The 27,003-nt window shown below is 43.8% G+C and overlaps 1 protein-coding gene across 1 annotated transcript in view; it reads left to right on the top strand.

Moving 5' to 3' along the window:
* Window positions 1–19,851, top strand: part of LOC124613584 (facilitated trehalose transporter Tret1-like) — a 47,301-nt gene extending 27,450 nt beyond the window's left edge. Inside the window, exons 2-4 of the mRNA XM_047142300.1 lie at window positions 310–626; window positions 10,443–10,844; window positions 19,513–19,851. Of these exons, the coding sequence (XP_046998256.1) occupies window positions 310–626; window positions 10,443–10,844; window positions 19,513–19,851 (1,058 nt within the window). The remainder of the gene's footprint in view (window positions 1–309; window positions 627–10,442; window positions 10,845–19,512) is intronic.
* Window positions 19,852–27,003: the final 7,152 nt, after the last annotated feature.

The raw sequence follows: 27,003 nt of genomic DNA, 5'->3' as shown, positions 1-27,003 counted from the left end.
TCTTTACATACATGAGGAACAATAGAGGACCTAAGATTTAACCTTGGGGAACCGCATACGTAATTCCTCCCTAGTCAGAATTATGTCCCAGGATTACACTGGTTGAATTGTTAGTGCTCAGGTTCGTTGATGACAATGGTATCATCTGTGAAAATTATGGCACCTACTGAATGGACAAAAAATCTACACACAACTTCCTGAACTCATTTGGTTAGATATGGTATTATCCAGTGGTTGGCTGTGTACTATTAAAATACCATTTTATGACAGTGAGAGCATGGAGATGTCATTTGTGAATGCTTTTGGTAGTGTCGCTGGCGTACCTCAACGCCGGCATGTTTTTCGGCTGGAGTTCGCCGATAATCCCGGAGCTGCAGAAGAACACGTCGCACATCCCCATCACGGAGGACCAGGGCTCGTGGCTGGCGTCCGTGGGCCTGCTCGCCTCGGTGCCGCCCACTCTGCTGCTCGGCGTGTTCGTGGAGACTGTTGGCCGCCGATGGGCGCTGCTGTTCGCTGCCTTACCCCTTCTGACCTTCGCTGTGTGGCAGCGGTTCGCCACCACCTTCGGGGAACTGCTCGCCACCATCGTGGTGGGCAGCGTCAGCACGAGCATCATCCTACCTGTGAGTGCTCAGCCCAGGGGTGGCGACATCAATGTTTCATTCCGTATTTACGATCTATTTCCTGTGGTTCGGCCATCTGTGGACCACGTTCTTTGAGGCCAGTTTCTTTTCTTCCGCTCTTTGCCCCTGTCCAACATTGTTTCACTCACATACTTTGCAGCCCTCTTCGCTTTTCTGGCGATGGTGGTTTTGCTCTGGGTCTAATTCTCTCCTGGGCATCTAAACAAGCCTTAATACCAGATTTGGAAGTCATCCTGCATTTTCGTTCTTTCCATGTCTTTTGTACCTCTTGGATCCAATGTCCTCAGGTTCTCTTCTATTCAAGGAATTGCATTATCTCATATGTCAACCTCTCCTACTCTATTCTAATAGTACAATGAGGTGACAAAAGTAATGGGGTACCAATATTCACGTATACAGACGGCGGTAGCATCGTGTACACAAGGTATAAAATGGCAGTGCACTGGCAAAGCAATCACTTGTACTCAGGTGGTTCACGTAAAAAGGTTTCCGACGATATTATGGCTGCACGATGGAAATTAACTGACTTTGAATGCGGAACAGCTGGAGCTAGACGCATGAGACTTTCTGCAGGAATCCATTACTCCGAGATCCACAGTGTCGGGAGTGTGCCATGTACCAAGAATACCACATTTCAGGTATTACCTCTCACCAAGGACACTGCAATGGCCGACGACCTTCACTTAACGATCGAAAACATCGGCTTTTCTGTAGAGTTGTCAGTGATGACACATAAGCAAGTGAAATAACAGCAGAAATCAATGTCCGACAAACGTGCCAGTTAGGACAGTGCGGCGAAATTTGGCATTAATGGGCTACGGCAGAAGATCACAGTCATGGGAGCATTTGCTAACAGCTCAACATCGCCAGCAGTGCCTCTCCAGGGTCCGTGACCATACCGATTTTAACCTTTTCGTTTTAGAGTCCTCAATCTTCTAACAGGTTTGATTCGGTCCGCCACGAATTCCTCTCGTTTGCCAACCTCTTCATCTCAGAGAAGCACTCGCAAACACGGCTTCAATTATTTCCTGGATGAATTCCAATCTCTGTCTTCCTCTACAGTTTTTGCCCTCTTCAGCTCCCTATAGTACCATGGTAATCATTCCCTCATGTCTTAACAGATGTCCTATCATAGTGTCCTTTCTTCTCAGAGTTTTCCACATACTCCTTTCCTCTCCGATTCTGCGCAGAACCTCCTCATTCCTTACCTTATCGGTCCACTTAATTTTCAGCATTCGTCTGTAGCATCACATTTCAAATGCTTCAGTTCTGTTCTGTTTCGGTTTTACCACAGTCCATGTTTCACTTCCATTCAATGCTGTGCTCCAACCGTACATTCACAGAAACTTGTTCTCAAATTAAGGCCTATGTTTGATAGTAGTAGACTTCTCTTGGCTAAGAACACCCTTTTGGCCAACGCTAGTCTGCTTCTGGTGTTCTTGCTCCGTCCGTCATGGTTATTTTGCTGCTTAGGTAGCAGAATTCCTTAACTTCATCTACTTCGTAACTCTCGGTTTTTCCTTCCCTAAAGACAAATTGATCGTAATCTAGCAGATCCTCTATCTTTTTTTACATTCTTTGCATATTAGTCTTGTTGCATGAGCTGTTAACCTGTGTGAAAATTCTCGCACTTGTGATCTCTTGTAGTCTTTGGAATTGTATGGACGATATCTTGCCGCAAGTCAGATGGTGTGTCCCCAGGCTAATACATTCTATACACCAATATCAATAGTTGTTTTGTTGCAACTTCCCCCAATGATTTAAGAAGTTCTGATGGAATGTTATCTAACCCTTCTGCTATATTTGATCTTAAGTCCTCGAAAACTCTCTTCAATTCTGATTTGAGTACTGGATCTTCTGTCTCTTCTAAATCGACTTCTGGTTCTTCTTCTATCACCTCAGACAAATCTTCCCCCCTCAGAGAGCCCTTCAATGTACTGTTTCCATCTGTCCGCTTTCTCCTATGCATTTAACACGGAACTGCCGTTGCACTTTAATGTTACCATCCAACCTTTTAATTGCACCGAAGCTTATTTTGACTTTCCTGTAAGCTGAGTCAGTCCTTCCGACAGTCATTTCTTTTTAAATTTCTTCACATTTTGCTTGCAGGCATTTCGTTCTAGCTTCCCTGCACCTCCTATTTATTCCATTCGTCAGCGACTTGTATTTCTGTAGTCCTGAATTTCCCTGAACATTTTTGTACTTCCTTCTTTCGTCGATCAACTGTAGTATTTCTTCTATTACCCATGGTATCTTCGTAGTTACCATATTGTACCTATGTTTTCTTTTCCAACTTCTGTGATTGCTCTATTTAGAGACGTCCATTCTTTTTCAACTGTACTGCCTAGTGAGCTATTCCTTATTTTCCGTAATCCACTTCTTTGCCTGCTGATTCTTCCTGACTAGTCTCTTAGACTTCAGCCTACTCTTCATCACTATTTCATTGTACTCTGAGTCTATATCTGCTCCTGGGTACGCCTTACAATTCAGTATCTGATTTTGGAATCTCTGTCGCAACGCGGGGTAGCGGCGACGTCTTAGGCGCCTTGCCACGGTTCGCGTCGCTCCCTCCGTCTGCGGTTCGAGTCCTCCCTCTGACATGGGTGTGTGTGTGTTGTCCTTAGCGTAAGTTAGTTTCAGTTAGATTAAGTAGTGTGTAGGCCTAGGGACCAATGACCTCAGCAGTTTGTTTCCATTGGAAATTACCACCAATTTCCAGTTTCCAATCTTTGTCTGACCATGATGTAATCTAACGGAAATCTTCCCGTATCACGTGACCTTTTCCAAGTATAGTTCCTCCTATTGTGATAGTTGTGCAGCGTATTCACTATTACCAGCTGAATTTTATTACAGAACTCAGTCTTTCTCCTCTCTCACCCCTTGTCCCAAGACCATATTGTCCTGTAACCATTTCTTCTACTCGTTCGTCTACAAATTCATTCCTCTCTCCCGTGACTATTAGATTTTCATCTTCATTTACATACTATATTATCCTTTCAATATTCTCATACACTTTCTCTATCTCTTCATCTTCAGTTTGCGACATTGGCATGTATACCTCAACTTCCGTTGTCGGTGTTGGTTTTCTGTCGATTCTGATAAGAACACCGAACGAGGTGGCGCAGTTGTTAGGACATTGTACTCACATTCGGGAGGACGACGGTCCAACCGTCCTGCTTTAGATTTTCCATGATTTGCTCAAATCGGGTCAGGCAAAAGCTGGGATGGTTTCTCTGAAAGGGCACTGCTAACTTCCTTCTCCATCCTTCCCTAATCCAATGGGATCGATGACCTCCCTCTTTAGTTCCCTTTTCCCAAATCGACCAACCTACCGATCTGATGAGAACAACACTATCACTGAACAGTTGACAGTAAAACACTCTCTGCCCTACCTTCCTATTCATAACGAATCCGGCTCCCTTTATACCGTTTTCTACTTGTCCGGTGAGAAATCCTTGTCTGTTTTCCGTTTCACTTCACTGACCCCTACTATATCTACATTGAGCCTCTTTTTGTTGGTTATTCTATCTTTTTCTCATGGTGACCTCACTTTTGTCAGTCCCGTCCTGGAGATCCGAGTGGGAATTACTCCGGAATCTTTCGTCAATGTAGAGATCATCATGACACTTCTTTAATTACCGGCCTCATGTGCTATGGATACACGTTATGTGTCTTTAATGCATTGGTTTTCATTCCCTTCTGCATCCTCGTGTCGTTGGTCATTACCGATTGTTCCGCGTTTGGGGACAGTTTCCCAGTCCAAGGACAAGTGAGTGCTCTGTATCTCTGTCTGCTCCTCCGCCCTCTTTCATGTCGGTTGGCAAAATGAAGGTGATTTCTTATGCTGGAAGTCTTCGGCCGCCAATGCTGATTATTAATCAAAATTTGTGCGGCGGCTGGTTTCCAACCCGGGACATAGGATATTTTCATTATTAATCAGACACGCTATGCCTAAACGACGGGTAGACCAGGACACTTCTAAGTCACCTAACTTTGTCGTTCCCCTAAGTATCCTTCCCCAGAGCAGGTTTTTCAACCTTAGTGAAAGTATATTGCTTCAGTTCAAGACATTCGGCGCCACCTGCCGTGATGCCCTCAAGAGGGAGATGGAAACGGCGGATAAGTAATTAAAAAGTAGCACTTTACTTTGCGGTCGGCATCTACATCAACTTGTAAACTTGGGACATTTCCTCGGTGGATTATCTTACAACAACTATCATACTGCCTGACTCTGTGACTGAACTCTCTATGGAGTATCTGTGTACATTCAGTTCACCTACCTTAACTGTGGACTGTGTTTCGTACGCTACATTAACGGTTCGAACGTGTGTAATGCTGATGTCGATACGATAGTTTACGATGTTCTTCAAAAAATGGCTCCGAGCACTATGGGACTCAACATCTTAGGTCATAAGTCCCCTAGAACTTAGAACTACTTAAACCTAACTAACCTAAGGACATCACACACACCCATGCCCGAGGCAGGATTCGAACCGGCGACCGTAGCAGTCCCGCGGTTCCGGGCTGCAGCGCCAGAACCGCACGGCCAACGCGGCCGGCCACGATGTTCTGCTTATACAACATTTTGTGTAATTTCAAGCATGTTAGTAAGTAGGGAGATGTTGCAGACACAACAGAAACAGCAATTGAATGTAAAAATATAAGTAACAAAGAAGTACTCCTATTAAGTACATGTCAGCCGGCTGCGGTGGCCGAGCGGTTCTAGGCGCTTCAGTCCGGAACCGAGTGACTGCTACGGTCGCAGGTTCGAATCCTGCCTCGGGCGTGTATGTGTGTGATGTCCTTAGGTTAGTTAGGTTTAAGTAGTTCTAGGGGACTGATGACCACAGAAGTTAAGTCCCATGGTGCTCAGAGTCATTTGAACCATTAAATGCATGTCATACGAAGAATTCCTGGTCGTAAGTGTGTTTGTGGCACGCATGACTGTTAGCTATAGGTGGCAGTAGGATAGAGGTTAATTGCCTACGCATAACATGATAAATCGTCTCCGGCAGTTCTGATACCCCTTCATATTGTGGGCCAGTATTCGCAGAAGTTGGCCGCAGACAATCTGGTGTCCAGCTAGATTATCCGGGTCTGTATTACTTGTAACTCTCTGTTCACTGTATTGGTGACTAATCTTGCATAATCCAATGTTTCCACCGTAGTCCTCGTACCATCCTGGTGTTGTTCAATCCTCCTTTCTCTAGATTTTTTAGCCTGGGTGATCTGCCATTCCGTTCGAGCTTTTTACCCTCCACTAAGCTCTTCAACTGCACAAGTCACTTAATTCCTGTAAGTCATCTGTGTTCACGGTCAAAAATACTTCTGCAATGTTTCTTCCAGTGTCTCACTTTTCCATGTAATTACTTCCTTTGTTTGTTACCAGAATCTCTAAAACGATAGCACTTAATATCAATACCGAAAATATTTCCTCTGCTACGTACATTCGTTACCGAATTTATTTTTTCCACTGCTATAGGCAAGCCAATACAGGTTTTGAAAATTCTGCACACATCTTTCTAGAGATGTGAGGAGGCATTTCCCTTAGAAATGCGTCTAATAATCTGTGTTCGGCTTCCTGCAGAACGATTGTACTTGTTTAGTCATCATCCATCAGTTGATCATTGATCTTTCATCTCCACCTACAAAACTGCAGTCAAACTCATTCTGCTTCGTGACACTGTATTTCATTCTGTGCAGCAGAATCTACAGCTATTTTTCATCCTACAACGTCGTAGCGGGTTGTTAATGGATTTTATCAAATGATTGAGCGTTTCCTGTCAAACGCGACTTGTTCATCTGTAACAACTATTCATCTATCCATAATCCAAAGTTTTATGCAGACAATAAGTTATTTGTAAATGCTAGTACATTCTCTGCTGACTTATCTGAATCTTCGTTGCTACAAAAGGTGCCATTGTTTTAATTATTGCCATTCATTGCCCGTATCATATCTTTGACGGCCTCTCCGCAATTTTGCGATAATATAAAACCCATTGCTCTTCTTTGAACTTTTTCGATGTCCCCTGTCAGTCCTATCTGGTAAGGATCCCATACCCCACAGACAAGCGTAGTGTTGGCAATCTGGGTAGTAGACATGTTGCATCCTCTAAGCGTTCTACCGAAAAGGCAGCCTTTGGTCTGCCTTCCCCACAACATTATCTATGTGATCGTTCTAATTTAAGTTATTTGTAATTGTAATTCCTACGTATTTAGTTGAATTTACACTCTTTAGACGTGGGTGATTTATCTTGTAATCTAAATTTAGTGTATCCCTGTAAGTCTAATGTGGATGCTTCACACTTTTCATTATTTTGAGCCTATTGTCACATTTTTCACAATACCGATATCTTTTATAGACCATTTTGCAGTTCGTTTTGATCGTCTGATGACTATAGAAGATGGTAAATGACAGCATCATCTGCAAACAGTCTAAGAGTGCTGCTCAGATTGTCTCCTAAACCGTTTATGTAGATCACGAGGAGCAGATGGCCTATAAAACTTCGTTGGGGAACACCTAATATTACTTCTGTTTTATTCGATGGCTTTCCATCAGTCATTACGAACTGTCACATTTCTTACAGGAAATCACGAATCCAGTCACACAAATTGATTAGAAGTAGTTTGTGAGGAAGGCTGTCAACTTCGTTCTGGAGATTTAATATTATGGAACTAATTTGACGCCCCTTGTCGACAGCACTCATTACTTCGTGAGAATAAAGAGCTAGAACGACATTTTCTGAATCCGTTTTAGCCATCTGTCAACAAATTGTTTTCTTCGAGGTAATTCGAAATGTGTGAGTTCAGTATATGTTCCCAAACCCTACTGCAATCTGTAATACCGCGGTGTCCTTCGAATATTCTAGTACATCTACATCTACATCTACAATTATACTCCGCAAGCCACCCAATGGTGTGTGGCGGAGGGCACTTTACGTGCCACTGTCATTACCTCCCTTTCCTGTTCCAGTCGCGTATGGTTCGCGGGAAGAACGACTGTCTGAAAGCCTCCGTGCGCGCTCTAATCTCTCTAATTTTACATTCGTGATCTCCTCGGGAGGTATAAGTAGGGGGAAGCAATATATTCGATACCTCATCCAGAAACGCACCCTCTTGAAACCTGGCGAGCAATCTACACCGCGATGCAGAGCGCCTCTCTTGCAGAGTCTGTCACTTGAGTTTATTAAACATCTCCGTGAAGCTATCACGGTTACCAAATAACCCTGTGACGAAAAGCGCCGCTCTTCTTTGGATCTTCTCTATCTACTCCGTCAAACCGATCTGGTACGGATCCCACACTGATGAGCAATACTCAAGTATAGGTCGTACGAGTGTTTTGTAAGCCACCTCCTTTGTTGACGGACTACATTTTCTAAGCACTCTCCCAATGAATCTCAACCTGGTACCCGCCTTACCAACAATTAATTTTATATGATCATTCCACTTCAAATCGTTCCGCACGCATACTCCCAGATATTTTACAGAAGTAACTGCTACCAGTGTTTGTTCCGCTATCATATAATCATACAATAAAGGATCCTTCTTTCTATGTATTCGCAATACATTACATTTGTCTATGTTAAGGGACAGTTGCCACTCCCTGCACCAAGTGCCTATCCGCTGCAGATCTTCCTGCATTTCGCTACAATTTTCTAATGCTGCAACTTCTCTGTATACTATAGCATCATCCGTGAAAAGCCGCGTGGAACTTCCGACACTATCTACTAGGTCATTTATATATATTCCTAAGTCCTTTGTTGAATATTGGTGTGATCGGCGTATCTTTCCAGACTTTAGGTTGGGATCTTTCATTGAGAAAGCGGTTGATCTGATTTGTTACTAAAGAGCTAGTATATCAGCATACGTGGTATGCAATCTGGCCTGGAGGACAGGTTTAAGAGATTTACTAAGAGAAATGCTGCTTCATTACACCGAGGATATCTACTTCCAAGTTATCCATGATGGTCGTTCTTGTCTCAAGCTCTGAAATCCTTACTTCACCATCTTTTGTGAAGGAATTTCGGAAAACCATAATTAGTAACTCGACTTCAGTGACGCTGACATCGGTATCATTAGCATCGCTATCACGGAATGAAGTTGTTGTGTCTTGCCGCTGATGTACTTCACATACATCCATAAACTTTTTGGAATTTTTGCCAGATGTCCGTACAGAGTTACTTTGTGGAAACTATTAAAAACACCTTGCATTGAAGTTCGCGCAAAAATTCGAGTTTCTGTAATACTTCCGCAACCTTGGGGATTTTTCCTTTTCTTTTTTGCATACTTCATCATTGTTTCTGCAACAGTGTTCAGGCCTATTTTATGTACCACTTCATTCCTTTACTATTTTATTTGCTATAAATCTACCCACATATAAAAAGAATTTCTATTAATAATTCTGCCTGGAAACACTAAGTCAGTCTTATTTCGATCCTTAGTAACGATAAGTTTTAAAAAGTTCCAATATAGACTGTCGAAAATAGTTACGACTCCAAGAAACATTAAATGTACAGTAATGAAATTTCGGAAATACGTTTACTTAGGTAACATATTTAAGTGATTAAAATTCCAAGATCATACATTGCTGTAAACGCAGAAGAAGTCATTGCAGATGTGAACTGATGATACAGTAATAATCGGTGTAGCATTGCGTTGTACAGGTGCCGCATGCCAGATGTGGGGTGATGTTCCATGCCTATCGCACTTGGTGAATAAAGGAACAATTAATGCTATTTGTGGACGACGCTGGAATTGTCGACTGATAATATCCAATATGTACTCGATTAGAGACCGATTTGATGATCGAGAAGGCCAAGGGAACACGCCCATACCCTGTAGAGCACGTTGGGTTACAAAGTGGTATTTGGGTGAGGATTATCCTGTTGGAAAATACCCCCTGGAATGGCAGCATAAGAAGTTGAATCACCGGACTGACGTACAATCACGAGAATTCTCCTGCTGCCGTACTAAATCGCACCCCAGACCATAACTCCAGTGTGTCTAGCACGCAGCATCCGAGGCAGGACCATCTTTCATCAGAAAACACCCTGCCCCCCAGTCTACTCTCACTTGACGCCACTGAAGTCGCAAATGGCGATGTTTTGTGGTCGGTGGAATGTACGGGACAGGGCATCTGTCTCGGAACTGTCCTTGAAGTAACCGATTTGAAACAGTTCGTTGTGTCACTGTGGTGCCAGTTGCTGCTCATATTACTGCTGCAGATGGAGTACGAAGCTAAAGAACCATAGGCTGAACACTATGGTCTTTCCTCTCGTTAGGTGCCACGTAGCCTGACAGAGCCCGGACTTCTTGCGACCGTACTTTCTTTTGACAACCGCTGCCATCAATAATGTACAGTGGCTGCTTTCCAGCCATGTCTTTCTGCTGTATCGCAGAAGGAACACCCGCCTGCTCGTAGCCCTATTGCATGACATAGGTCAAAGTTATAGAGCTGTTGAAAACGGCCTTCGAGGTATTCTTGATTAATGTCATCTCACTACGCCCAGTCTCAAAGATAACTACCGCTGACGAACGTGTAAAGCAAACCTGATTTGTGTCCTCATAGTGGCGCTATTGTCACCTCTCTTAAATTTGAGCAGAAATCATGTTTCAGATGTAGCAACATCTACCGACTTTCGTTTATGTCGCAAAACTCCTTCTTGCTGTTGCGATTCTCTTTTCGTCAGCATTTCTCCGAAACCACATTAGCTTGTTTTCTATGATGAATGATTCTCGAGCTGTGCGCCTTGAGAAAATGAAGTGACTTGTGGACTATTTAGTGTTTGTCCACAGCTGGGCCCCGTTTACTTGGTTGAAATAGCCGAGGACCGCATCAGAGGATTCTTGGTGTCAATGGCTACAACTGTGGCGGGACTCGGTGCCCTGCTGATGACCGCTGTTGGGCCAAAACTGTCTTTCTTTACGGTGACCGAAATCATGATGGTCTGGCCGGTCTTGTTTGCGGCCGTCTTCTGGTGGATGCCGGAGAGTCCGTACTTCTTGTTGGCGAAGCATCGCACGGACGAAGCGACCAAGGCGCTGATGAGGCTGCGCGGGAAGAGTTCGGAGGAGGAGGTGCAGGCCGAGCTGGAGGTCATCCAGAGGGGACTGGAGGAGAGCACGCAAAAGGATGTCAGCGCCGCAGACGCCTTCCGGGAGCTGCGGAGGAACGCCGCGTCGCGGAGGCTCTTCATGGTGAGTGATTGATAAGACGGCTGCTGGCTGGAAAATACTTTACTGTGTTTGGAGTCCACTTCCGAGGAGACTCGTCTCTAATACACGCAGCAAATTTCTAGATTACATCAGTGTTAACATCTAGAAGATTGAAACTTCCTGGCAGATTAAAACTGTGTGCCGGGCCGAGACTCGAACTCGGGACCTTTGTAGAGCACATGCCCGCGAAAGGCAAAGGTCCCGAGTTCGAATCTCGGCCCGGCACACAGTTTTAATCTGCCAGGAAGTTTCATATCAGCGCACACTCCGCTGCAGAGTGAAAATCTCACTCTGGAAACATCCACTAGTCTGTGGCTAAGCCATGTCTCCGCAATATCCTTTCTTTCAGGAGTGCTAGTTCTGCAAGATTCGCAGGAGAGATTATGTAAAGTTTGGAAGGTAGGAGACGAGGTACTGGCAGAAGTAAAGCTGTGAGGACGGGGCGTGAGTCGTGCTTGGGTAGCTCAGTTGGTAGAACACTTTCCCGCGAAAGGCAAAGGTCCGGAGTTCGAGTCTCGTCCCGGCACACAGTTTTAATCTGCCAGGAAGTTTCATATCAGCGCACACTCCGCTGCAGAGTGAAAATCTCATCTAGACGATTGCTCTGCCATTCACACTCAGATCTTTGGCAGAGTGTACATGGAATGACTACCAGAACATTTCTGTACCGTTCCACTCCCTAATGGCACTTGAGGCCAATGAACACCAATTCGCACCACACTGTTGACTGTTAAAAAAAGCCAGACCATAAAGAAGAGCGTCTCACATACGTGAATAGCTCGAAGAGTTTTTAAGTAATCACGGTTGTCGCTACCATTAGGCAAGACTAGACGACCATCTAGAGAGGCAAAATTTTGCGGGCGGCGAAAGGAAGGGAAAGTGTCAATACCTTTCGACAAAAAACAACATTCACGCCTCATCGGTATCCGAAAATGGTTCAAATAGCTCTGAACACTATGCGACTTAACTTCTGAGGTCATCAGTCGCCTGGAACTTAGAACTAATTAAACCTGACTAACATAAGGACATCACACACATCCATGCCCGAGGCAGGATTCGAACCTGCGACCGGAGCGGTCGCTTGTATCCAGACTGTAGCGCCTAGAACGTGGATCCATCTCGTAAGAATGATCGGAGTCGAGTCGCTTCGATCAGTGTGCCACCGGGGCGGCTAATAAAAGTTGTAAATGTCCCAATACAAAATGCAGACAAGACATATTTTATTTATTTAATCGCATAAAAGTGGATGCTGAAGAAGATGAGGTTTGTTCCTCATTCTAAAACTACTGCAATTAAAACAGAAACGAAATAACACCATGAGTATCCAGACGACTTATGCTTCGCAGTGTCTCCCATCAGTATACTATAATTTCTAAGTTATGGGAAAAATGCCACATTTGGTTGCGCTGGTACATTCAGTTGAGTGATGCTTTATAATGTTCTGCACGTTCTTCCTATTTCAATTGCTTTAGGAAACTTCAGAAACTGAGGATGAAATATAAGAAACGGATGGCATTTGTTGTCATCAATAGGTCTTAAAGAAATTGAGGAGAAAGCCTGAAAACCGAGAACCGTTCCCAGAAAATGAGGACGCCTGGTCACCTTAGTTTAGTAATGTTTAGAAGTAGTATCACACGAGAGGTGCATTTCTCCACCGTTGGATGTTTTTGGTGGTGGAGTGAGGGAGGGGGTTAGGCGATATTATTGGGGAGACTGATCGTAATAAAAAAGAGGGGCGTCATCTTTCAGTTCTGCCTAGGGCTGCAAAACACCTACCAACGACCCTGTAAGTAACAGCACGCATTACGTTGTGATGGACGGCAAGTCCTCTACGGAGACAAAGTTTACAAAATTGTTAAGACTTTCTGCTTTCTTGTTGAAGATATTCCCGTGTTTTTGTATTTCTACAGCTTCTCTGGACAAGCGAGTGTGATAGTGCTACTCTACAGCCAGAACATCCATGTTGGCGAATTTTATTACGTGGTCGGTCCACTCAGCGCTTGCTCTGCCACGGCCGATTTCTCTACGTGCCCCAACCTGCAATGTCGCTTATGTTCTTTGATCCTGGTGTTGATTGATCGTCCAGTCATTCCGACATAAACTTTCCACTTGTGCATGGTATGCGGAATATTCCCGACACTGCAAGTGGATCCCTTTTCTCCTTTGCCTTGTTGGTTTAAATTTACCATGGAAGTATAAAGGGAGAAAGAACTACCATTTCTAGATGTGCTGAGCACAAGGAATGGTGAAAACCTAGAACGTAGTGTGTACCGAAAACCGGCACACACCAACCTATACCTGCACAAAATATCAAACCACCACCCTAGCCAGAAAAGAGACATAGATCGGCAAAGGAGCAAACGGAATCACTTGCACTGTCGGGAATGTATCGCATACCATGCATATGCGGAAAAGTTTATGTCGGAATGATTGGACGATCAATCAACACCAGGATCAAAAAATATAAGCGACATTGCAGATTGGGGCAGGTGGAGAAATCGGCCGTGGCAGAGCACGCTCTGAATTAGACCGACCACGTAATAAAATTCGCCGACACGGAAATTCTGGCTGTAGAGAAGCACTATCACACCCGCTTGTTCAGAGAAGAAATATACAAACACGAGAACAGCTTCAGCAACAAAGAAGAAAGCCTTAAGGTAAAAGGATCCTGGGTTCCTGTACTGCAGCGAACGACCGTCGTAGGTGGCAAGAGGAGAACCGCATTGGAAATGACCGCGGAGAAGCCCTCGGACGTTGGCAAGCCGTGTACATATAGTCTGCGGCCGCGATCTCGGCTCCAATTCACCACCGGCAATGGAGAGTCAAGCTTTCACTATGCCAGCCACTCGTGCTGGCGAAACGTCAGTAAAATCATCAGACGAACGTCGGCCGAAGAACCTGAGACAGAAACCAATAGGCAGTTTGTCGTGACAAATTTTGTCAGGGGGCCCCAGGAAGGGCGCAGTCCCGAATCCTCCCGAAACCAGGTAGGTAAGCAGGTAACAAGACCTAATCCTCCCCAACTGACACAAAGCGACAGATCATTGTCTGCGCTAATGACCACTGCTGCCTGCGGCCACTTCACAGTTCGCGGCCGATCGTTGTAGAGTGAACATGTCCTCAGACGAATTTGCAGTTTCAGTAAGTAGGAAGGGAAGTAAAATGTTAGTTTTGAAAGGTAACACCTTCGGTTTTCAAAAACTGCTGAAAGGTGGCCTAGCGCGATGGACGTGCAACATTAACGGCAAGTGTCAAGAAGAGCACAATCATGAAGAAATGCCTCATAACAAGATTCAGAGGCAAGAAGTCATTTCTGACCTAAAGAGAAAAGTCACAGAAGATATTTATGATAGACCATCAAAAATAATTTACCAGAAGGTAAAAGGAGAAGATACGCAAGATAAAACTACGAGAGATGTCAACAATTTTCGTAAATCTATTCACAAAGCTAGGCGCAAAATTCTGCCAAAACTGCCCACGAATGCTGCATATGTTCATGATGTTATCAACATGCTGGTTGTGGAAATCACAGATGGGACAAAGTGTTTATTAGTAAATAACACCGAGAGAAAAGTGATTATATTTTGTGACTCTGCAAGCATTAAAACATTAACGCAGTGTGAATCTATATATGTTGATGGTACGTTCAAGTGCTGTCCAAAGTTTTTTTGTCAGCTGTTTACAATACTTGGGTTAGTTAATGGCCATTACATTCCATTGGTCTTCCTCTTTATTGAACGACAAGAAAACTTCGTCATATCAGTATGTATTTCAAAGCGTTGTTGATAAATGTAGTGATATAGGTTTGAAATTTTCGCCATCAACTGACTTTTTCAACACACTTCTGACTTTGAAGAGTGCATAATGAAAGCTGGAAATGTAACCATAACTGATAAAATGAACACTGTGGTAGAATATGTGTTGCGAAATTATGATTTGCTATTTTAATAAATTAATTTTGAAGAAATCAAGGCTATAAATGATTCCAGTTTCTAAAAATAAATATCTAAATAAGATAAAAGATAAAACTTTTAAACATAAAATACACGTAAAAATTTTTACATCTTCTACTGTAACTTCATATGCTTTCCTTTGATTGCTTGGCGTATTCGTAACGTTTAGAACTGCTACCTGCTTCAAACGGTATGATTCGGTCCCATAATTTTCCGAACCTTGCGGGCTTGGGAGGATTCGGTACCATTTTTCTGACCGCGGGAGAATTCGGGGCTGCGCTCCCCGGGAAAGTTTGATAAGACTGCTCTTGTTTTCTGTACACATAAAAGATGTGCTGCAGTCTGCGGCTGTTTTCTAATGATGCTGTAGTGTACGGCACAACGTCCTCCACAAGTGACTGTTGGACAGAATAGGATGACTTGGCCAGAACTTCTATGTAGAGTGATGAATGGCAGCTTTCTTGAAGGGTGAAAAATGGAGACCAATGGAGGTGAGCAGAAGAAAATATCCTATAACGTTCGAATATAGTATTAGTGGGTGCTGCTTGACACTGTACATCGATAATACGAGTATATATAGGTTGAACGCTGCAAAGAAAAATGAAATATTGGGAGCACACTAAGTCGGTTGCAGACGAGACGAATGGTCAACTTCAGTTGATTTGGAGAATTCTAGGAAAATGTCGCTTGTCTTTATAGGAGATTGCGTACAGAACACTGGTGTGACCCTTTCTTGAGTGCTGCTCGATTGTTTCGGATCTCCAGCAGGTTGAATTAAAGAAACACATCTAAACAATTAAGACTCATGTTGTTAGATTATTGAGAAAATTCAGAACCCCGGTTTTAGCGACGTAGTGTAGAACAACTCTACTGCTATCAAAATATATCCCGCGTAAGGGACACGAAGACTGGATTAGAGAAATCAAGATTCATACGGAAGCATATAACAAGTCGTTTTTGTCTCGCTCTGTTTCGAGAGGAAGGGCAAAAAGATTGACTGGCGGTAATACGACGCACCGTCGGCCATGCACCATATCGTGGCTTATAGGGTGTGTGTGTGTGTGTATGCGAAATCAAAGTATTTCTTGCGCTTTCTTATTTCTCTCATTTTATCACGATAGTCATTTCTCCATATGCAGGTGGGAGACAACGAAATATTTGGCGTAGGAAGATGGTGAGTGAAATGTCATCAAAAATCTCTCCATAACGAACAATGCCATTGTTTTTATAATCACCACCCCATTCGTTTATTGTGTCCATAACAATCTCTCAAATATTTCAAATATTTTTCCCTTCCTCTCCAAATAGAGCGATAGAAAAACGACTTTTTATATGCTTCCGTATGAATCTTGATTTCTCTAATCCAGTCTTCGTGTCCCTTACGCGGGATATATTTTGATGGCAGTAGGGTTGTTCTACACTACGTCGCTAAAACCGCGATTCTGAATTTTATCAATAATCTAACAACATGAGTCTTAATTGTTTAGATGTGTTTCTTTAATCCAACCTGCTGGAGATCCAAAACAATATTATAAAACGAGGTGCCCTTCCTTCAACTATTTCGACGTACTGTGTCAATTCTGTCTGGTTATAATCCCGTTAGTCCAGGACAGACGGACAAACATAGTATGGACAGTCCCTTCAGTATTTCTGCTACGTCTTGGTGTGTTCTCCCAGTACAACACAGTAGAAAAACCTTTAAATTTATCTGTTTTATCTTCTAAACAAAACACAATAATGTAACTCTGCACATATAAAGATCACTCAGTGAGAGGTGAAAGTGTAAACGCAAGTAAACTGAATGACTGACGTCAAACTCCGTCTAAGCCGACCACAGCCTGACGAGATTTTCAAATAGGAAAAATTTAAGACAATAATATTGTTGTCTATAGCTGTTAAACTCTGTTTCCTTTTTTCTGCACAGTGAACCAACACACGGTACTGTAATCTAAGTGTCAGCTAGTGCCAGCCGCGGTGGCCGAGCGGTTCTACACGCTTCAGTCCGGAACCTGCTACGGTCGCAGGTTCGAATCCTGTCTCGGGCATGGATGTGTATGATGTCCTTAGCCTGGTTAGGTTTAATTAGTTCTAAGTTCTAGGGGACTGATGACCTCAGATGTTAAATTCCATAGTGTTCAGAGCCATTTGAACCATTTGTCAGCTATTAGCAGAAATATTCTACGTCCCTCACTGGCAAACTGCGTTTGTGTGTAGCCTCAGCGTGCAAAATTAGATTTCCAGACCACTTTACGCGATGAAATTACAAGTTCTGCGGAACTGCTAGCAGAAAGTAATCAGAGTGCTGGCTATTTATAAATTATTCAGAAGTCCACAGTGAACTCATGCGAAATAATGCTACGTGTCGCGAGAGTCTGTCTCCCAAAACGTATGCCGCTAGCACAGATGATGCCTCAGTCAGTCCAGTTTCCTACCATTAATTTTAAAATTTAATGCTCAACGTCACCTTCTTCTCGCGGGGTTGAGGTAATGTGAGTGCCCACACACACTTTCGTGATCATGGTTCAAATGGCTCTGAGCACTATGGGACTCAACTGCTGAGGTCATTAGTCCCCTAGAACTTAGAACTAGTTAAACCTAACTAACCTAAGGGCATCACAAACATCCATGCCCGAGGCAGGATTCGAACCTGCGACCGTAGCGGTCTTGCGGTTCCAGACTGCAGCGCCTTTAACCGCACGGTCAATTCGGCCGGATTTTCGTGATCATGTTCCCTGGAAATGAGGAAGAGAAGGAAGAGGGCTACCCTGTCTGAACACGCCAGTTTTCAGACAAGATTAGAATGTGCATGCGCAGGTATTCACGCATGAGGTAAAAAATTCGGGGAACCCATTCTGCACAACTTATATGACGTTAGGGTATAAAAGTCGGAAGACTTTCTTAGAGGCTTTTAGTCGATGTTGCACAATCAGACGTTACCAATGCAGGAAATACTATGCTTGCGAAATTGAATTCTGCTGCCGTAATTACATAACGAGGTGGTTATAAGCTAATTTTAACGTTTCTAGTTGGTATGACTGATATGTTTAACTTGATTTTTGTAACGAATAATAGTGTAATATAAAATAAGGTGAATACAGTGTAAAAGCGTATTATTCTTGTTGCTCCTACAGTCGCACATCTAGGCGTAATTTTACAAGAATAGGAATAGTTGCCGATGTCGTGGTGTTAGCGTTGCACATGCGTGGGTCGTCGGCCGAGGAGGCTCATCGTTAGGAGTGTTCGGTGCACTGTGTGTTCAGACACACTTGCACTTTGTGCAGCATTAAAGTCTGATGTTAATTTCGCCACAGTTCGCCGCCCGTCCTGTTTTACCAGTCTTCCCAACCTACAACGTCCGACTTGGGTAATGAGGGGTGGTCGTCCACCCCCACGACGTCTGGACGTGGTTTCACCTTGGTTTTGTCGAGTGTTAAAGACTCACCACAGCGCTCCCTGACCACCCGACAAATCGTGCAGTTTCCGAAATGCTCGTGCCGATTTCATTCTTCTTCGGGTTTCAATTGGAGGATATTTGCTATAGTTAGAAACTCGACTAGAGCACGCCGTTTTCCACTCACCGACATACTTACAATATGTTACACACTGCTATATTAGAGCTAAAGGTTCAGAGGCCTTTAGGGGCAGAACGTTGGAACTTACTCCAGTGAAGCAGGGAATACGACATTTTACGCCTCAGCCGGTATCGAGAGCAGAATGAAGAGGTCGTCTCCTTAAATGAACTGTCAACATATGCGACTGCCAAGCAGTAGGCCCAGGTTCGATTCCCAGCCGGGTTGGAGGTTTTTTCCACTTTAGGTCTGGGTATTGTGTTGTCCTCATCATTTCATCATCATCGACACGCAGATTGCCCAGAGTAGCGTCAACTCAAAAGACTTGCAGCTCGTTGGCCGAACTTCCCCAGGTAGGGACTCGCAGCCATGAATGCCATACGACCATTTCATTCATTTAATAAATAACAAAATTCGGAGCAGCTGTGTCATCTAGATTACTTCTTTAGCCGTCTAGTCGCCATGGATGAGAACGAGATGTATTACATTGAGTAATAAACAAAGGAGCAAAGCAATCCGTGAAAATGTGTGGATTCACCGGGTAAAGACATAAACATCACCGGCCAGGAGGACGCTGAATGTATTTTGGGACTGAAAGGCCGCCGTGCTCACATGGGCAGCCAGTGGAGCATACTACCGAAATAACCTAATGATGTTGCATGAGGCTGTCAAGACGAAGCATCACGGAAAGATATTCGAGTGTTCGTGCCTTACAACGCCCCAGTCGAGATCAAGGCACACATGTTGTTTCCAGTTACTTCTTCCTCTTTCCTACGATGAAGAAGCAATTGCGTGGCAAGCATTTCCAGAGTGACAGTGTTGCGATTTTCTAGCTGTTTCCTTCAAGGGAGACTACGTTATCCATCGTTCAGAAAAATGTGTGATATTGAAGGATGATCATCTAAAGAAGGAATAACCCTAATAGGCACAGCTCTGTCTCTTAGAGGTGACAGTTAAAGACCTGCAAGTATACTTACCACACACATCGAAAACTAATCCGGTATGTGACTTCCGAATGTATCTTCATTTTTACAATTTTTCTGTGGCTAATGAAGTTCATTTTACTTATAGATGTCAAGATGTGTCCCTTAAAATCTCTTTTTATAACATTCATCTTTATGGTAACAGCTATCAATGGTCTTCACGATGTTCGTGGTGCTGAGCGGCGTGGACGCCATCAATGCCAACACGCTGCATATCCTGGTGGAGAGTAACAGCTCGCTGGACCCGGAGCTTGCGGCCATCGGCGTCTCCAGCAGCATGGTGCTGTCCTGTTTTGTGTTCTCCCTCGTGGTGGACCGACTGGGTAGGAGGCCACTGCTGCTGTTCTCCTTATGTGGCTGCTGCGTCGCCACTACATCCCTCGGCGTCTACTTCTTCCTCAGCATCTACGCCAGCGAGGGCGCCACAGACGATATCTTCTGGCTGCCTCTTGCCAGTCTCATTGTCTTTTTTGTAAGTAACTAACGTTAGCCTTTCCTCACATCTGAGTGCTTTTGTTTTCAGTTCGTAATTAGTACGGATGGAGCCCTGTACTAACAACGAAGTGTGAAAGAAAGGAACGGAAAATTTAACTAGCGTACCTACCTTGCATGAGAAGACCCAATAGGAGGTAAAATTCCTGCCTTGCACGGGAAAGACGTACACAGGTGTAGCCCTCCTTGAAATATCCACGCCACAGTATCCTTCCATGGCACTAGAGAAACCAAAACTGTTGTATACAATTTCGTACACAATGGTAAGGACAGACGGACTTCAGAGGGTGAGGCAACTGTCGGCGTAAGGAAGCTGGACAGGAGTAGAAATTATTAGCAAACAGGAAACGGATAATTTACTTAACTTGTATTCTTCCAAACGAACGAAGACTCATTACAAATAATGCAGCTGGAAAGAGAGTCCAGCTGATACAACAGCAACTAGGATGAGGACCGCTCTACTAATCATGAAGCTCCAAGAGAAAGTGGGCCATGTGTCTGCCACCGGCAGGAGGTACTCGTAGTGCACAGCAAGTGGAGGCGTGGCTCAGTGGGAGCGCACCATTGGGTCCTCCAGATCGCTCGCGACCACTATTGGCGTCAGACGGAAACTTGCAATTCCGTTGCCAATTCCGTGACGGCCGTGGGGTGCTATTGATACGTGACACCACAAAAACAGAATGATAAAGTACCTCTACATTTTATCAATGGGCTACAAAATTTTCCCTTTGCTCCTCTAGCGGTGGGGTACGATACTGTGGCATGGAGGTTTCAGTAAGTACCAGGGCTGCAGGAATGTACCAGCAAACGAACGAGAAATTAATTTCGTTAAATTTATTTTTTAGAAGTGGTGATTGATAAGAGAGCTATCGGAAAGTAGGGAACAATCGGCCGTTAGATGGCAACCACAGTGGTAATCCGTTGAAGCTTTGCACAGAAGTTTTGATCAGAGCCTCGTGATAGCGTCACGTCGTTCTTCTGAGCGCAGAGTGAGCACGTATAGATGCACAGAAAACTGTCTCCCGCCAAGTGTAGGTTTATGTCCAGAGATTTCGCCTGATTTCGTGCGACCTCACATAATGTAACTGTCAAGCAGTTCCTTATTGGTGACGGTTCTTGGCCTCATACTGTAGCAGCAATGAGGGCGCTCCTGCAGCGTTTTCGATGGGGAGTGAACACCCACCTTACAGACTGAACTTTGCTCCCTGTGAGTTTCATCTCTGCCCTGAACACCCACTGACTATGAATACAACATTTTGGCACAGACAACGACCTGCAGTCCAGCTTAGAAAATTGTCAGAAAGCACAGGGGACTGGCTTCTATTACGAGGGTATTAGAAGGTTGTCACAGCGCTACGACAGATGTCTATGTTAAGTTGGAGTGGCGACTATGTACGGAAGTAGCTCAAAGCTGTAGCTAATTGTTGCAACTATGTGATTTCGATGTCGCGACTGATCGCTCCTTACTTTACAAATAGCCCTCGTACCTTAGAACAAACCCTCGCAAATATAGGTTTCTTCGCTTGGTACCTGTATTACACACGTGTGGATCATTCGAACAGCCATCATTGAAGCGGAAATGACGGTGAAGCTAGAGATCCTGTTTTCATGTATGAGGTTTCGTGTACTCGGAGACTGCCCTTCTACGTTGCAGTGCTTATGCGCGGCCCACGCAATAAAGTAGCGCAGCGAAAGAGGAATAACTGAGTGATCTCAGTGTCGCTGCTCCAGTGTCAAACAACTACCTCGCTACGGATGGCACTTCACTGTTTATCCGAAAATTGTAATTACCCGCATAATTCAGCAGTTAACGAGATGTAAATTTCAAACTTCCCATTCCGCGATTCCACGTAATATGGTCACAGTTGACATTGTAACCATCGACTGCTTCACTACTGTTAGCACCACTCTCTGAATTTACATAAGCAGATTCCAGATTTTTTTTGTTGTATTAACGTTTACAGAGCTTGTTTTCACATCAAGCATTGGCACTATCAAGAGGTTGTATAACCTTGGAAATTAGGGCAATTATTGCCTTCTTCCAGTCTGAAAAATATCCATTAATAGTCGGTGTTGACTTTTATCGTGGTATCTGTTATTCAAAGATACTGATAACTGCGCACTTTCAACGGCACTTGACTTTCTCCGATTAATTAGTGCTGGTTACAATATTCAGGATTGCCCAAAAGTAACAAATATTCAGACGGCTATCGACACCCATAAAACACCTCAACACCGTAAACAGTGTAGGTCACAAAAGAAGTCGCTGATTACAAGATGTGCTACGTATTGTTAAACTTGAAGTAAATATTTTCGTGGCTCAAAGCTGAATACAGATACATTGTTTCCCATGATGTACAACATTGTCTTTTACTTGTACATTTTTATAACCATAAATATAACATTTATATTCAGTGTGTTCTCCAGATGCACAGCCACCGACCCTAGAAAAATCTTATTCGGCGAAGTATACTCTTTTTGTACTATGAAAAGCTGGTATCGCTCCCACTCAGATGTCGCGTCACTCATGTACCGAAAGAAACATGTGCAAAATGTTATAGGCACTTTCTGCCAATTAAAGTTATTACTGCTATACAACATTAACTAATACCAAAATAAATGATAAATTACCCTTCCCGTGCGTCGTCGAGGCAGCCCGAATACTGCATGGCACATTGAATTACAAGGTATCATTACAACGTCTGTGTATAGCAAGCCTCATATGGTGTGTGGCGAAGGATACTTCATGTACCCAATTTCCGGATCCACTCGCGAAATGTACGCGGAAAGAACGACCGTTGGTTAGCTTCCGTGTGAATTAAAATATCCATGGTATCTTACTGAGATATGGACTGTTGCGCCAAAGTAATGGGACTATTGTCCACGGACGCAGAATACTACCTGGTGGCGTTGCAGGCAAGTGACGGGGTGAGGAAAGTATAACAAGCGGAGCAGAGACGGGTGGGGAACCATTCTAAGGCCGATGCAGGAGGACAGTTGGGAAATCCACCGAAATCAGTAACTTTGGTTAAGGGTAGGTTATTATGGCTTGGTGCGAGGAAACGAGCATCTCGCATACGACGAACCTGGCCGGCTGCTCGCGTGCTACCGTTGTGAACATCCATGGAAAGTGACTGAAATCGTAATGTTGAAGGCGTTGCACATGCACATCATAATCATAATCACAGAACTTATAAGTCTGACGCTCTTCCGCTACGTAGAGCTTGACAAGTGGCAATCGGTGCCAGATCTAAGGAAGGAGCACAATACTTGAGCAGGCACAAGTTTCCATAGCATATCGGTAAATGTACGTCGAACATTGCACAACGCAGGAGACGACTGCTACATGCTCCCATGTTGATTCAACGACAACGACAGTTACAATAGCAGTGGGTACGGGATCAATCTAAGCGTTTCGCCTGGTCGGATGAATTTTTGTTACCCTAGATCGATGATCGTGTCCGCATACTCTATCTTCCATATGGGTAGTTGCTCGAAACATTCACCGTGGCATAGATTCAGGACAGTGGGGCTGTATTACACTACAGAAACATTCATTTGTCTTCCGTCAGACCTTTGGCAGTCATCGAAGGCACCACAATAAACGTGAACAACGCGAACGTCATTGCGGCCCACTTGCGTCCCTTCATGCTTGATGACTTCCCAGACGCGACGGCAGCTTGCAGCAGGATAACTGGTCGTATCACAAAACCAGAATCGTCTTGCAATGGCTTGAGGAACATGCTAGGAGACGGATGTGGATGTCTCGGCAAGAAAATTCGGCTAGAGTTAAACCTTACGGAACACATCTGGGAAGTCATAGGACGCCAGCTCTGCATCTACCAGCCACCGGCTTGCTTGACCTATGCATAGACTTCTGGTGCAACACACCCAAGCGAAACCTGACAATGCTTATCAAATCCATGCCAAGCAGAATCACTACTTCACTGCACTTCAAAGTCAGACCAACAAGTAGTTAAGCAGGTGGTCAGAATGTTCGGTCTCATCAGTGTATACAGTGAGTCTCAAACTTTTTGGGTCTAAAACAGACAGGTGTTAGTGAGCCCACAACCGATTATATTTAGACGGGGAACCAATAATTGGAAACGCATATTTATTGTGTTATGGACATACAAAGTTTACAACGCGTAATGATAATGTAGCTCATAGTAACTGTTAAAGCGACGATTCCCAGTCTCAATGCATGCATGGCAACGGAGCCTAAAATTCCGCCGCACTTTCTCAAAAACGCGTGGTGTCTATCGTCCCAGAAGACAGGCAGACTGGAACCCAGCAAGCAGGTTCCTGCGAGGTTTCATACTCTACCGTCTTGACATAACCTCAGAGTAAAAAGTCCAAGGTGTCAGATACGACGATTGCTCTGGCCTTGGGACAGGAGCTACTATTCCAATCCTACAATGAAGGTACTTCTTTTTCAGCTGCTCACAGATATTAACATCGAATTAGGGTGGTGCACTGTCGCGTTGAACTCACATCTTTCTGAGGACAACAAAGGATACATTCCCTAAGAGGAGGGACAGCACATCTCTCTGCAACACCAGGTAAAATGCACTAGTGAAACGAGGGACAGAAAATACCAGGTGTAGAAGTATGAAGCCGGAATTTCCCTACAGATGGTGCTAGCCGTCAGCGTAGGGCCCGTGAGACCGCGTCTGCAGTGCCATCTGCTACCTGTAATGGCTGACTACGAATGTCAACACACAGTAACCCCAGGTCCATACATCGGCGTCTCTTTCAAACCCGTAAACATGTCGAGTTTTGTGCCTACTAACTACGAGTTGCGGACAGCATTGGCTTTCTGTTATCATTTGAAGAATTCAGCTGCAGGATCCCACTGAATGCTTGTAGAAGCTTTCGGCGAACATGCTCCTGGGAAAGCACAGTGTTTAGAGTTGGTCGAAAAATTCAAAAGTGGTGATTTTGATGTGAGAAACGACGAGGGCTGGAAACCATTGAAAAAGTTCGAAGACAACGAATACAGGCCTTATTCGATGAAGATGATAGACTCAAGAGGAACTTGCAGAACAATTGAATGTGACGCAGAAAGCCCTTTCTCTTCTTTTGAAAGTTATGGGAAAGGTGCAAAAGGTGGGAAAATTGGTTCCACAATAACTGAATAAATGACAGCAAACAAATCGAAATCGAAAGACCACTTGTGAAATACTGCTCGCCAGATACAAAAAAGCGGTTTCTCCATCGAGTAGTGACAGGCGATGAAAGATGGATATATTTTGAGAACCATAATCGTCGTAAATCATGGGTGAATCCAGACAGGGCATTGACGTCCACTCCAAAACCAAATCGGTTTGCAAAGGAGACAATGCTCTGTGTTTGGTGGAATGAGAAGGGCGTCACATATTATGAGCTGCTATGACCTGGTGAAATCGTTAACACTGATCGCTACCAACACCAAATGATCGATTTAAATTGTAGATTACGAGGAAAAGACCGTAATATGGAAAAAGGCAAAACAAAGTCGTATTGTTTCACGATAACGCCCCATCACACATAGCAAAACGCGTCAAGGAAAAGATTCAGGAGTTCAGTTGAGAAATACTAGAGCATAAAGCTTATTCTCCAGACTTGGCTCCGCCCGATTATCATCTATTTGAATCATTGGAGAACGCTCTCACTGAACAACGCTTCAGTTCGTATGAAAATGTACGAAATGGCTCGCTGATTGGTTCGCTTCAGAAGAACTGTAATTCTGGCGCGGGATTCATAGCCGTCCGCAGAGGTGGGAGAAATGTATAAATAGCAATGGAGATTATTTTGAATAAAATATTGTTTATCGCTTTCAAACAACAGACGTGTAATTAGTGCAGCCAAATTCCGAATTCATTGTTCTACACCTACTAAGGTACTATCAAGTGATCTTGGACGTGCTCGTCCATACGCTGACACAGACTCGTTTCTGGTGGTCACCGATGTGGTGATTGTCCTCACTCCAGAAATAGTAGTTGCGGTTGTTGGAAATTCATCACGGATGAATGAGGCCTTATCCGAGAACTATACAAACTGTTCAAAGTTCAGCACAACAGCATGCGATTGATAATCCATCAGCAGAGGAGAATTCGGGGCTCAAACTCTGTCGATCCCAGTACTTGGACATTTTTTGTGATAGGAATGCAATACGTATTCCACTAGTACGAGCTGTGTTGTGTGCTGTAAGTCTGTTCGTTGGTCGGGGTTGTTCCAGTTTAACAGCTGCTGCCCGTACCAGTAGTAAAGGGAAATAGCAAATCACAGTATGGATTTTAAAAGGGCCTCCTACTGAATCAACTGTTTATAAATTTACTTGATGCATATTAAAACCTTTAAATGGTAAACTATCACCCAGACGGGATCGCCTGTCACCTGTCGAGGGTATTTTATTGTGTCATTTATAATCTTTCCTGATAACAAGACAGCCAGGTGCGCTAACTTTAACAGTGCATAAATGTACATTATTTCATTTGTGCTGTGGAACCCACTATCAATTAAGTGTTTGCACAGGGTTGTATGTAATACATGGGTAATCGTGTTTCGTTATGAGTTCACATAGTACCGGTTCCCGATGTTATTCACCCAATCTATTACACAGATCATAAAAAATAGGAAATTTATACCATACTCCTGTGGTACATTCGCATCTCGCAGAGTGACTCAAGAAAACGGAAGCTATTCTGACAACGGACCGGGAAACGGGTAGTCGTTTTGTGTGTGGAAGTGAACAAAGTAATCTTTTAAACTAAAAACGAATTTAAAAAAATGAAGTAATAGGAACGACTGTGCTGTCATTTGCGTGTTTGTATTAAATCATAGCATTTGTTTTGTTTAAGACGGATACATTGTTGCACAGTAGTCGAGATGCCTTAGCACGCAATCTGAAATTAGAAAATAAAAAATTGTACCTAGACATTGACTCGAACACTCGTACTCGAGTATTCTAGCTCTTAACTCTACCTACTGCACTGACTGGGCAGAATAAGTACAAGATATTGAATGAAAATACTTACCGGACATGCAGTTATAGTGCTGCGAAAGAGTCTCTTCTTGATCACTATTTTTTATCGAAAATGTGCATGGGACGAGATTCTGTTACAAAATTTTTTGTGTTGTTAATATGCAAGGAATTGCGATG

The sequence above is a fragment of the Schistocerca americana genome, chromosome 4, assembly GCF_021461395.2.
Source record: "Schistocerca americana isolate TAMUIC-IGC-003095 chromosome 4, iqSchAmer2.1, whole genome shotgun sequence".
Lineage (NCBI taxonomy): Eukaryota > Metazoa > Arthropoda > Insecta > Orthoptera > Acrididae > Schistocerca > Schistocerca americana.
The sequence above is the reverse complement of the archived record's forward strand: the minus strand, read 5'-3'. Positions and strand labels throughout refer to the sequence as shown.